The sequence below is a fragment of the Anastrepha obliqua genome, chromosome 2, assembly GCF_027943255.1.
Source record: "Anastrepha obliqua isolate idAnaObli1 chromosome 2, idAnaObli1_1.0, whole genome shotgun sequence".
In the NCBI taxonomy this organism is placed as follows: domain Eukaryota; kingdom Metazoa; phylum Arthropoda; class Insecta; order Diptera; family Tephritidae; genus Anastrepha; species Anastrepha obliqua.
The window spans coordinates 50,736,192-50,749,246 of NC_072893.1; the positions used below are offsets into that span (position 1 = coordinate 50,736,192).

The window sequence follows — 13,055 nt, forward strand, 5'->3', positions numbered from 1 at the left end:
CACCAATACGTCTTTTAGTACACAATTAAATGTCGATTGCCCCATTGGTACGTCGAAATCTTTGCCAACTCCGTGCAAGAAACCGTAAAACAGAGAATAGTCGGAGAACTGGAGTTATGGACAACGACCTCGTTGAGTTTGCGCTGTCTTCAACAAAACTCAAAATGTATGTAAATGCAGTTTTATTTAACCGGTAATTTTTGATAATCCTCTTTTAAATTGTATTTAAGTAAACGGTTTATTTGACAAAAAGGCGAACACTTACATTGGTTCGTCCATATCGAGAAGGATAGATGTGATCAATGTGTTTAGCTCAATTCTGAGGCTCCATTCGCTTCTCTCACTTTTCTTCTCCATTAACACAGACGCGCATGTCAACGAATGTATTTTAATTTGAAATTTCCGCTAACTTGACAAAAAGCTTAAAGATTATTTGCTAAATAGTATTGTTTACATTGAAGTTTACAAAATTTTACATTTGAGTTTGGCAGCACTTTTTTCGTGTTCACATGGAACCCACGATTACAATTTTTTCGTATTCCTAGTAGAAATTCGTATTCGAAAGTTTTCTACAACGGATTCTATGGTAGGGCTGAAAATTTTCATTGCACAAATAAGCATAAAGAGTGACTGAGATGGACGTTCGCTATCAGAAAAAAACTTTTTTTCCCCAATTTGTTGTTTCATATCCACAATCGGATATTTCGGCCGGGTAATAGCAACATTCAAAGCTATTCGACTGGTATTAAATAAAAATTAAAAATATAAATATTTTGAGTGGCAGTATTTATTTATTCCGCAGCCTATAAAAACTATATGAAGGATATTTATTTATGTTCCAGATATAACTGAACTAATTACTGCATGTTCGCCTGTCATTCGGCTTTTTGATAAGCGACATTTTCCCAAATGTGCCCAGACATTTGACAAATAAGACACATTGAAGTTTCCAATGCATTACCAGAAAAACGTTTTCTTCTTATATAATATTCCTTTTTTTTGATTTTTTTTTTTTGTTTGGCAAGCATTTGCATGGAGCAAGTTTAGATTTTTTTCCTTTCCATAATTTTTTTTTTTCTTTCACGGCTCACATTTCCAAGCGATTTCATATTTTTGTATGCTCTTAGATTTTTTATACTCTTCCATTCTTAATCACTTCTACCATTTACATTTAAAATTACACGAATTGCGTGAATGGCGCGAGCAAATACAAGACGATTGCCATGAAAAAACAAAAACCCGCCTCCATTGCACTCACATAATCAACGAACAGTAAAACAGCTGTGCATAGTCGAATCGAGAGCCAAGTGCCATAATTGAAGCGCCTGCACAAAGGCTCAGTAGCGCTAATTTTTACCGAATAGCAGCAGTCAAAATTTCATTCTACCAATCCATTCACATTGCTTCGCGCCTCTGCTGCTGAAAATTAGAGCTCCTACGTTTTTCTCCACATCTCACATCCTACTCCACCTCCATCAGCAACCCTGCCTGCCCCTCATTTATTTCACTATTTCTCGGTCGCCCTCTCTCTCTCTCACTCACTCTTCCGCACTTTCAGTTGAAACTACTTGCAGTGCAAAGGGAAAAACTAAAGTGATTCACAAAAACGCCAGCACAGCCGCATATACACATACATACAATCATACATTTTCATTCGTTACAAAAAGAGCTTTCGCCGTCAGCAATGCAGTTCATGTGGGGTCAAACGTATGTAATTTGAAGCTAATGAGCATTGCTCTTTTGTACTTGTACGTACATCATTTGCATGTACCATTCACACTGAATGTGCTGCAATTATTGTAGAGCCTCAATCTCAAATACATATACATACGTGCACTCAACTACACACACACATTTATGCCTTTTCGCTTGTAGTTGTTCTTATAAAGGTGGAGTCTAAGCTGGCGTTCAGGTCGTTGAAGGTTGAAATGCCAAATGCGCTATTGCGCTTTTTATTGTTGCTGCAATTGAAGTTGCTCGTAGATATTCGGATTTTCATTAGTTTTGTTGAAGAAAATTAGTTAAGCTTGGAAATTAATACAAAGGTGTAAGGTTTAGCTGGTTTTTGATTATTTTCTTTTGAATAGCAAAAACAATTACTTAATTTTTCGCAAGAAATTAAGGAACCTTTTCTTTGTGCAAGTGCTTTTCTGAGGTAAATGCGTGCTGTAAAAATGAACTTTAAACTTAAAAAAGAAAAAAATATTGCAAAAAACGCACTGATTAGGTTGGTATGAACGGCCTTACCTTTAAGGCTAAAGTTAACATTAGAAAATAATTACTAAAAATGTTTAGTGCACAACATGGAAGTTGTGCCAGTTCAAATGTACCAATAAAACGGTGAATAGAAAAAATAGCGCGGAAATCTCTTTACAACTTTCAAATAATATAAAATATATATAATATATATTTTTTGCGTAAATAACGCAGTACCAATATAGATTTTTTGCCTAGACCAGAAAAAAAAATTGGGGAAAAAGAAATCCATCATTTTTACATATAATTTTAATCCTGGAAGAACATCATCAATAGCCCATTTCTGTAAATCAAACTTATGGTCCAAGAATGATAGAAACAAGATTGCGTGTAGTCACATTGGTGTTGTTGTGCAGTGTTGCCAACCCTTTGATCTTCGCAATAAATTAAGTGCTTTTCTATACCCAAAATGCGAAAATTTTTAAGTTTCCTTTTTTAATTTAAAGCCACTAAAACTGTAAGTTAAAAAACAGTTTATGTAATTATAAAAGCAAGGCTACAACAGGCCACTCTTGCACTTGAAGCTTATGCTGAGAAGATGTCAATGCTATTAAAAATTTATTGACTCGTGTAAAATTTAATGTTCTCAAAGAGGAAATCTCAATTTATGCTCCCTTTGAGGTTATGCAAAACTTTGGACCTGCTTCTCTCAATTCTTCTTAACATTTGAAACGTTTGTGTAAACTTTTAAACAGCCTTTGAATATACTGAATGCGACTTAAAGGCATAGGGTGTATTCATAGTAAAAAACCAAAAATACCAGATAATACTGAACAAAGCATGACGACCTTATCTTGTTACATAACCTCAAATATAGCAAAGAACGCTTAACATACGTTTTGAATACAAAGATGGATTTTTAAAACTCTGTTTTTCAATATAGTCTATTGTTCATAGCCATAACTCATTTATTTAAAAAAATTAACAGTAAAGACAATTTTTCAGCATACAAAGTTCCTTAAGTAGCTCAATTAAAATTTGGTATTTTCTTTTCTTTAAATGGGCGTTTGAGTGCTTTTTATATCCAAAACTAGGCAACACTGCAGTTGCGAGAGAGAGATTTGGCTGCTCGAAGGAGAAGAGGAAAAACAAACTAACACCAACAATATTCGGCAATTGCGACAATGTGGCCAGATGATACGTAACAGGAAAGCTAAATAGAACTTAATGAAATATTTAATAATTTTTAAAAAATTTAAAGGAAAAGAAATAACTAAGACTCCGAGGCTAGAGTTGTCTGTGAAAGAAGGGTAGCGAAGGCCACCCAAATTATACCGCATGGGTTCGAAAGTACCATTCATCGAATGTTACAGTATCTACTGAGTATGGTTGGTTGGATCCACCTATTTATAGAGGGTGCGCCATCTTTTATGTCGCTATGAAAATATTGAATACTTTGAAAAAAAAAACAACAACTGAATTGTATAAGTGAGGTATTTTTATTTGGTTTGGTTATTTACAATTTATTAAAACTTAAAATTTTTTTTGAATACAATATCAATCACTTTATTAGCAATCACAAACTGCGATCATTTTTCTACGTTTGTCATCAGCTTGTAAGGCATTTTGGGTTTTATAGCGTCGATTTCGGCACGAATGTTTGCCTTAGGCTGGTCAATAGTCTGCGGATTGTTGGCGTAAACCTAATTTTTGAGATAACCCCACAAAAAGAAGTCCGGGGGGGGGGGGGGGGGGTTAAGTCAGGTGATCTGGGGTATGTCACCTCTTTTTAACACTAGACGTCCCGGGAATTTTCGTTGCGCAAACTCAATTGTTGCATTTGTGGCAGGGCGCACCGTCTTGTTGAAACCAGTAACCATATAAACCTTTCGAGCGACTGTTTGGCCGCATTCCAAACGATGTGAGTTAGTACAATAAAAAAATTATTTTTTTATATGGTGGTCAAATTTTTACCGCCTGTTCTATTGCCTGGGTATATCTCTTAGTAGTTGCATTTATCCTAAATATGTGTGCTTTTATTAGCATTTCAGGTATATTCGTTCTTCAGTGAGATCAAAACTGTCTTATTATTTTACGTTTTTGAACATCTGGACACCTTCTCCATAATATTCAAAAACAAAAAAGGATATTAAATTCCTTTGCTACTTAGATCAAGAAAGCATCCCAGTGCCACTTTTATGAGTGCACATTCATAACGGAAAACTGCTTAGCCGTTAGCCGATTCGTGGGCACCATTAGCTCCGCTGTCCGCGCGCGGAAAAAGGAGAATTGCCGTCGACTGAGACATTGTGTGGAATACCATTTACAAGGTGAATTTAAAAAAAAAACAGGACTGGCGTCATCAAAATGACTATTTTGAATAAAATAATGAAGTTATCAGAACAAAGCTCCTGTCATTTCATAAATTCTTGTACATTTCATAAATTCTTCTTAATAAGTACCTCTTTGAACTCAAGTGAATGGTCCTAAATATATTTGTTCTGAGAGTACTTTGGCGGTACAAGTTGACGACAGCAGTCGAAAGACTCAATAGGGAAAAGCTTGACCACACTTCGAAGTTCCAAAGGAGATTATCTTGACGGTGGCTGGCGCATATTTTTGAGGTCGGCCTAAATTGCTTATGGGATAGGAAGTAGAAAAATTCTATAGGAGCAAGGCAATGATAGGCCAATGTGAGAACTTAACACTTTGCTGACCGGCAATTTTACACAGAAACTATGCCATGTCACCGCCTATTTTTTTGTAATTGAATATGAAAGTAAAACATTCTTTCACTATCGGATTCTATAGCATTTCTTTTTTGTCGTTTTGGTGGTATAATGTCAGATTCATCACTTTCGGAATCACTACAATTTATTTCGAAATCACTCGGACAATCAATATTCTTCGCCGATACGTTCCGTCATGGTTGAAATTCTTGAAATTTTACTAAAATTGTGATAGAAATCGAAATACTAAGAAAAGTAATTTTTTTGTTATAGAGCGGACACGACTAAACCCGATACGCCAAGTGTTTGCAATATTCTATATCGCCCTGGGTGTCAAAAAGTGAAATAGATAATGCAAGTGCAATGACGACTTAACTCGTCACCGGTCACCAAAGTGTTAAGCGAAAAATTTAAACTGTCAAAAGCAAGAAAATTCAGAGACTATTGAAAATATAAATGGAAAATATAACATAGTTAAATTTACTTCGCTAGTTTCATGTTCTTGTTCGTCAAATAGCTCATAACCACACACACACATGCCAACACAGGCATGCATACATATCCACGTACATATGTAGTTGTAGTTATGCATTAATTAAAAAGTATAACTGAAGGGGGATGCACTCACCTTTGTAAAATCGCATGCCTTCAAGGCTTCGGCTGCATCTTGTGTTCGTTTCGTTTCCGTTATGACATGACGGGCGCGACGTAACAGTATCGGTTCCGACTGCAACACTGTAATTAAATCAACGCAAAGAAACCATCGTTAGTGCGAAATTTCAAGCACCAGGCCACCAAGTGTGCGCTTGTGTGTGGGCACACATACATACATACATGAGAATTTTATTTAAGCACAATATTGTGTGTATGTGCGTATGCATTTGCCTACGGCTTAATGATTAAAAAAATAACTATGAATGAGTAACATTTTTAATGAGTTGCAGCGCTCTTTCAACTCTTTCGAGCCCCTTGCACGGAATGCGCCTGGAAAAGTGAAGGAATTGCGAAAAAAAGTGCGCAAACTTGCAAAGAAATGCAAAAGTAATGTAAAGAAAGTACGCTGCCTCCCGCTTGGCGGTGCTATTCCTCATTTATTTATTAAAAGAAAAAAAAAAGAAAACAGCTTCGCTTTGCATTCAATAGTTGCAACTTGCATGGGTAAATGCAAGAATGCATACAAGCGGATGAAAAGTAAGGTGAACTAAGTTCAGGTAGACGACCCCTCCGTCCAATGCCACAGCTGCCAATTGCATGGCTTTGAAATGGTCTGAAGTAGCTCCTAATCTGCCAGTAATTGCTACTCTAGATGGTGGGCACAGTGAGCAGAATATATGCCCGTAGCAGCAGCAGAAAGTATAGGCGCCATGCAACAGATACATGCAGTGCCTAGACCTACATGCATTCTATCTTGCTTAGGTTGGTAAAGGACATAGCAAGAGGTAGCAGGTGAATGGGGAAATGCCAATCTGATGTGGCGGCATAATTGCGTATTCACACCTAATGATTTCCGTACACACTTCTTTGCTGCTACTGCTTTCCTTTATTCTTAAGGCACATTTTTTTACTTATTTTCAATTTTTTTACTTATTTCTACTCTCTACTCAGCCATAGTTGTGGAAAAGCGAAAAAAGGCAACTAAAGGCGAATTTGTAGCACAAAGCCATATTACACCTAATTAACAAAAGAATGCGCGAAAATGGTTTTAAAATTTTACCTTAATTGAAAGCAAAAATTCTATTAAAAGGATTATAAAACAGCTTTCAGTTGTGTCTTATTTTTTCTTATACTTTCTTTTTTTTTTTTTTTTGAAAGCTTACTTGTGTTAAATTGTAAACCAACAAAGTTTGTGCACCGCTAAGCATAATAAATTCACAAAAGAATTATCAACTAATATCAAAAGGAGAGCTGTGTGAGAAAGCTTTGGTGAGTTAACTATAAAAAGAGCCAAGCAAAAAATATAATAACGAAAAATGCATTTTTCAATTACAGCAAAAGAATAGCAAAATGCAACGATAATATCGCAATTACCAGCCGACGAGCAGAGGCGTAAAGTAATTCAAGCGATTCCAAAACAAAAAAGGAAAAAAAGCTTACCAACAAAACCAACAATGCAATACTCGTTGCATGCAACTCATAATCAATGTGTAAAAATCTTCTTGCCAGAAATGCGATTATCAGTAGCCAGAAGTCGTGAGCCAGCTAACAGAAGTTCTCTCAAGCACACACACACATACACATGCATCAATAGCAATACCAGCCAAATGGAACTTTCTACATGAAAACTACAGAAAATGTGAAAAATGAAATGATTGCATTTTGTTAAGAATTCAATTGAGTTTTCAATACTTGCTTTTCATAGATAATCTTTCGATTTAGTGCAGCAGCCAATAACAGATAAACGGAAATGTGCCATTTTAGGCGTTGCAATGGCCAAAGGGCAGACCGGCTAGTAGAGAAGTGAGCCGACCAATATGTGACAAAAGCCAAAGGAAATATCTATGGATTTATGATGATAGATACAAGTTTGAGAAGATATTGGAAAAATTTGAAAATGAGAATTTTTATTTTGTATTCTCACTGGTTGGGAAAAACATATTCACATGCAGAGAGGGCAACCGGAGCGGCTTACTATGGTAAATGTGAGCCCGTTGCTAATTAAAAATGGGGATATTTGCTGTTTGTAAGGAAAATCGCACAGTGAAATAAACACGGTTGTTGTTGTTGTTGTAGCAGCTGACTACACGATGCAAAAATGTTATTAATTTACTACTTTATCTTTCAACTGGTTGGAGAATATATGCACATAAGTATTTATATAAGTACTTTTGTATGTATTAGTAAATGTAGAACGAAGCAGAAAAATACAATATACGTATTAAAATATTGCTATCAATCGAAAGGTTTTTGAGAAATCCTCGCTCTCAAGAGTTTTATGCAGCGAGTTGCTACCAATTTAAAAGTGAGGTAAATTAATAAATAAAATTTTACATCACTTGTACCAAACACAAGTTTTTAAAGAACGCTTAAAAAGGAAAAATTTTTGGAAAGAGTTGCCACCTATCTGTATAATGGAAATTAATTAAATAAAATTTAGCAATACTGCTATAAAATGCAACATTTTTGAGAAATCTAGTACCGATAATTTTTTTTTGGAACGTGCTGCCACCTTTCTGAAAACCAAAGAAATCAATTAATAAAAGCAAAAAAAAAAATTGTAGCGAGTTGCCACCTATTTAAAAACAAAGAAGTTTGCTAAGTAAAATATTTTACCACTAGTATTAAACGCCAGTTTTTAAAGAACGCTTAAAGCAATAAATATTTTTGGGAAAGCGTTGCCACCTATTCAAAAACAAGGTCAATTAATAAATAAAATTGTGCACCACTGGTATAAAACCACAAGTTTTTGAACATCACTTAAAACAAGATATATTTTTGGAGAGAGTTGCCACCTATTAAAAACAAGGGAAATTAATAAATAAAATTTAACATCACTGGTATCAAACGCAGGTTTTTCAAGACCGCTTAAAACAAGAAAGATTTTTGGGAGAGAGTTGCCACCTATCTTTATAGTAGAAATAAATTAAATAAAATTTAACATCACTGGTATCAAACGCAGGTTTTTCAAGACCGCTTAAAACAAGAAATATTTTTTGGAGAGAGTTGCCACCTATCTTTACAATAGAAATAAATTAAATAAAATTTAGCAGTACTGCTATCGAATGCAATATTTTTGAGAAATTCTTATACCGATAATTTTTTTTGGAACGTGTTGCCACCTATTTGAAAACAAGAGAAATCAATTAATAAAAGTGCGTGTCAAATGCGAGTTTTTACAGAACGTTTAAAATGACAAAAAGAAAAATTTGGAGCAAGTTGCCACCTATTTAAAAATTTGGAAGATCTATATGTAAAATATTACACCACTAGTATTAAACGCCAGTTTTTAAGGAACGCTAAACCAACATTTTTTTTTTATGAGTTGCCATCTATTTAAAAACAAGGCCAATTAATAAATAAAACTATGCACCACTGGTATAAAATCGCAAATCTTTAAAGAACGCATAAAACAATAAATATTTCTTGGATAGCGTTGCCACCTCTTCAAAAACAAGAGAAATTTATAAATAGATTTTTATATTACTGGTATAAAACTGCATATGTTTGAAGAACGCTTAAAACAATAATTATTTCTCGGATGGCGTTGCCACCTATTTAAAAACAAGACAAATTAGTAACTAAAATTTTGCATCACTGGTATCAAACGCCAGTTCTTAAAGAGCGCTTAAAGTAATAAATATTTTTTGGGGAGTTGCCACCTAATTCCATAATGGAAATTAATTGAATAAATTTTAACAATACTGCTTTTAAACGATAGATTTAACGGAAGATCTAATACTACAGTTTTTTTAGCGAGTTGCCACCAATCTCAAAAATTACAATTATTTAAATAACATTTTAAAGCATTATTACCAAACGCATGCTTTTTTAGTTCAGATTTAATATTGGAAATTGTTTTTGAGCGAGTTACCATCTATTTAAAATTATGGGAAATTCATAAATACAATTTTACTTTCGGAAAACTTAGAGCCCTATTAAAAACATATTTGGATGTTTTAGAGAAAAGCGGAATAATGAGGTTTAGTTCCATTATAATTTTAGTTCACTATGATAGTTTTTATTTCGTTACTAACTCCTCATTAGATGGATATTTTTTGTCTCTTCTGCGGGAATCGTTCAGAAAAACTCATAACAGAGATATAGCGAATTAAAATTTACCACAAAAATATTCCTCACAGATTTCTATTATAAATCCTTCGAGGGTCGTTTGAAAAGTCCGTGCAAATTCAGAGAGATCACTTAAAGGCTTAAATAATTTATACTTTTGAGAGACTGGAAAAAGGTTTGCTTATAAGAAAAGTGTAAAAAAGTTAATAATATGTTGTGGGAGGGTTGTCCACTTAAGGACAAATTAAATTTTTTAAATTCTTAAGGGAAGTGTCCGCTTAACAGAGCTGTTTGCGAGGAGAGAGAGAGCGCTGTACTCTTTAAAGATGTACGCCCCTCGAGTAAATCACCCTAGCAAATTTCGTCTCTACTTTTTGTCAAGCTGTCGCACTTCTTCTAAGTTGATTTTAAGTTATGAAAGTATAAAGTTAAAATAACTATACAGAAATGAGAAATTATGTTTTTCAATCTCTTATTCTTCATTTGCCCAAAAAAAGTATTTATGAACCAGATATTTTTGTCACCTGCACTTCCCTACTTACTGTCAACGCCAGCTCTAATAAGTACAACGGGATAACTTCATGGTTGCAGAACAAAAGCATAATCAGGCAGCAATGCAACCATAAAATGCCGCCGCTTTTACGGCGAGTTTTCTCCAAGAAAATGGGTCGCAATGCAGTGTCAATAAAACTTCTCTTTGCTCACTCAAACTATCTTTTATTGCAAATTTCCGCACCGCCTTTGTTTCGGCACTTTGAATGTGTCCTTATGAGAAATCGTTGCTTTGGCAAGCGGCCAAAGTAATCAACAGCTAAACTCAGCTGGCGGTAGAGCAGAGAAAAGGAGTTGGTATGCCAGGAGCAAATTACCTAAGAATGAGACAGGAAAGACAGGACGAATTGAAAGGATTGTAGCCAAAATATATTAGCATTTCTCTACGTGACAGGGCCGATGTAATCAAGTACTTATTAACTGCTGACGTAAATATTTAAATGGAAATAATTTTCAATCATAAACACCGCCACTCGTAGGGATTTTCCAAATTTACGTATGTATAAAAAAAATTATTACAAATCTGATAGAACTTAAAGGCAGGTAACTTTTGTTGAAGCATAACTCATGCGAAGCTCAATAAAAACGTTCCAATTTTTATGAAGTCGCTTTGATTATGGCGCTTGATGTCAGCAAGCGTATCCACAGTAGACAAGTAAAAAAAATGTTGAAGCATCAATCAACGATGAATAAATTTTGCTCACACCAAATCCTTGAAAAGAAGCCAACGAAAATGTGGGTGCTCAAAAAGTACTGTAAATAAACGAAAAGATAAAAACTCTGGCAAGGTAAGCAAAGAGGAATTGTGTATATGCGGCCGTTATTTCAAGACAGTGTTTCGAAAGCGAATGGAATGGTGCACAAAATTTGCTCTTCTTCAACTTTTTAAATCCCTATAGAAAGCGAAAATACCGAATCATTGAGAAGTGAGCGGTGTAAAGGTGTCGCTAATACTCCTCGCAAATAATTCTTAGATTAGTTAAAAATTTGTTGCACAAACACGGTTTTCTTAGGATGCTTAATATAGTGCATTGAAGCCAAAAATTACAGTATTAAGAGCATGCGATTATTTCTTCGAATTGGTAGTTATTTTCTCGACATACATGACTTGAAACTATTCCGTCATATGTTCACAAGAAGAGCGTCAAAGGCAAGTTATTCACATCCCAGAATTTTCGACTACTTTTTTAAGCATTTCAGGCAATATATCACAGTTCGGGGTCTATAAGCATAAACCAATACAAAGGCATTACATCACATGAACATGAACTTCAGGTTACTTTCGGAGCCTGATCATATCGTTGACAAATTAGTTCAATAAATTTGTACAAGACGCTTTTCATGCATTTCTGAAAACAAGAAAAGTTTTTCAAAAAGTTTTACTATTATTTTTGTCTGCTAGTGGAAATAACTTTGTGGCTTGCGTCAACTAGAGTCCCGTACATGGTTTTTCACATAACTGGTCTCTATTTTGAACTGACTATTCCCCAATCCTTTCCTTTAACACTGAGACCTTTAACCAAATTTTCATAGCCAAATATTGAAAACTAAGCGAGTGAAAGTGAATCTCTGGAGGCATCCGAAAAAAAAAATTGTCATGTGCGTACACTAGGGTGCCCCTTAAATTTCAAGGACAATATTTTTCTACTCATACCTTCTTAAAAGTTTCGTAATAACCCTATATTGTCTAGGAAAAAATATCAGCTTGGTTTATAAACGACAACCCGTGCCGACTTGCGACTTAAACTTGTCCACTGACATGCACGCGAAGGTGGGCAGACTAGTCACGCACTTTCGGACTGGAAGTCAATATCGCCAAGGCGAACGCTATGAGGCTCAACCACAATAAAGCAAGACCAGTATTCATATATGATTGACGAGTGCCCGGTGGAATTTGTTGAAAGCTTCTGCTACCTCGGCTGCACTATCACGGCAGACGGCCGAGCCGATGAAGATGTCAACTGTAGGCTAAACAAAGTTAAAGCGGCGTTCGGGCGAATGCATACAGTATGGGCGAGTTCGCAAATCTCCAGGTGCTCTAAGCTGCGATCATTCAGCTCATGTGTGAAGTCAGTATTGTTGTACGGAAGTAAAACATGGCTGGTATCTAACACCACCATACTATTATTCTTCTTAATTGGCGCGATAACCGCTTACGCGATTTTGGCTGGCTAGCAAAGCGCGCCTGTCGTGCTAACCGGCACCAGTGAAGCCAAGTCCTTCTCCACCTGATCTTTCTACCGCAGAAGAGGCCTTCCTCTTCCTCTGCTACCACCAGCAGATACCGCATCGAATATTTTCAAAACCGGAGCGTTTGTATCCATTCGGACGACATGACCCAGCCAACGTAGCCGCTAGATCTTTATTCGCTGCGCTATGTCTATGTCGTCGTAAAGCTCATACAGCTCATCGTTCCATCGCCTACGATATTCGCCGTTACCAGCGTGCAAAGGTTCAAAAATCTTCCACAGAATCTTTCTCTCAAACACTCCAAGCGTAGTTTCATCGGATGTTGTCATCGTCCACGCTTCTGCCCCATACGTTAGGACGGGCATGATGAGAGTCTTTTAGAGTGTTAGTTTTGTCGCTCATGATGAGAGCCTTGTAGAGTGTTAGTTTTGTTCGTCGAGAGAGGACTTTACTGTTGAGTTGCCTACTTAGTCCAAAGTAGTACTTGTTGACATGAGAGCTTCTACGTTGGAGTTCTAGGCTGACATTGTTATCGATGTTAATGCTGATTCCTAAATATACGAAGTCTTTTACAACCTCGAAGTTATAACTGTCAACAGTGATGTGGGTGCCGATATGTGAGTGCGCCGACTGTTTGTTTGAAGACAGAAGGTACTTCGTTTT

The 13,055-nt window shown here is 35.8% G+C and overlaps 1 protein-coding gene across 3 annotated transcripts in view; it reads right to left on the reverse strand.

Moving 5' to 3' along the window:
* Nucleotides 1-13,055, reverse strand: part of LOC129238801 (galactokinase-like) — a 125,505-nt gene that overhangs the window by 26,079 nt on the left and 86,371 nt on the right. For all 3 annotated transcript variants that reach the window (XM_054873991.1, XM_054873989.1, XM_054873990.1), the window contains exon 7: nt 5,554-5,660. In XM_054873991.1, coding sequence (XP_054729966.1) covers nt 5,554-5,660 — 107 coding nt within the window. The remainder of the gene's footprint in view (nt 1-5,553; nt 5,661-13,055) is intronic.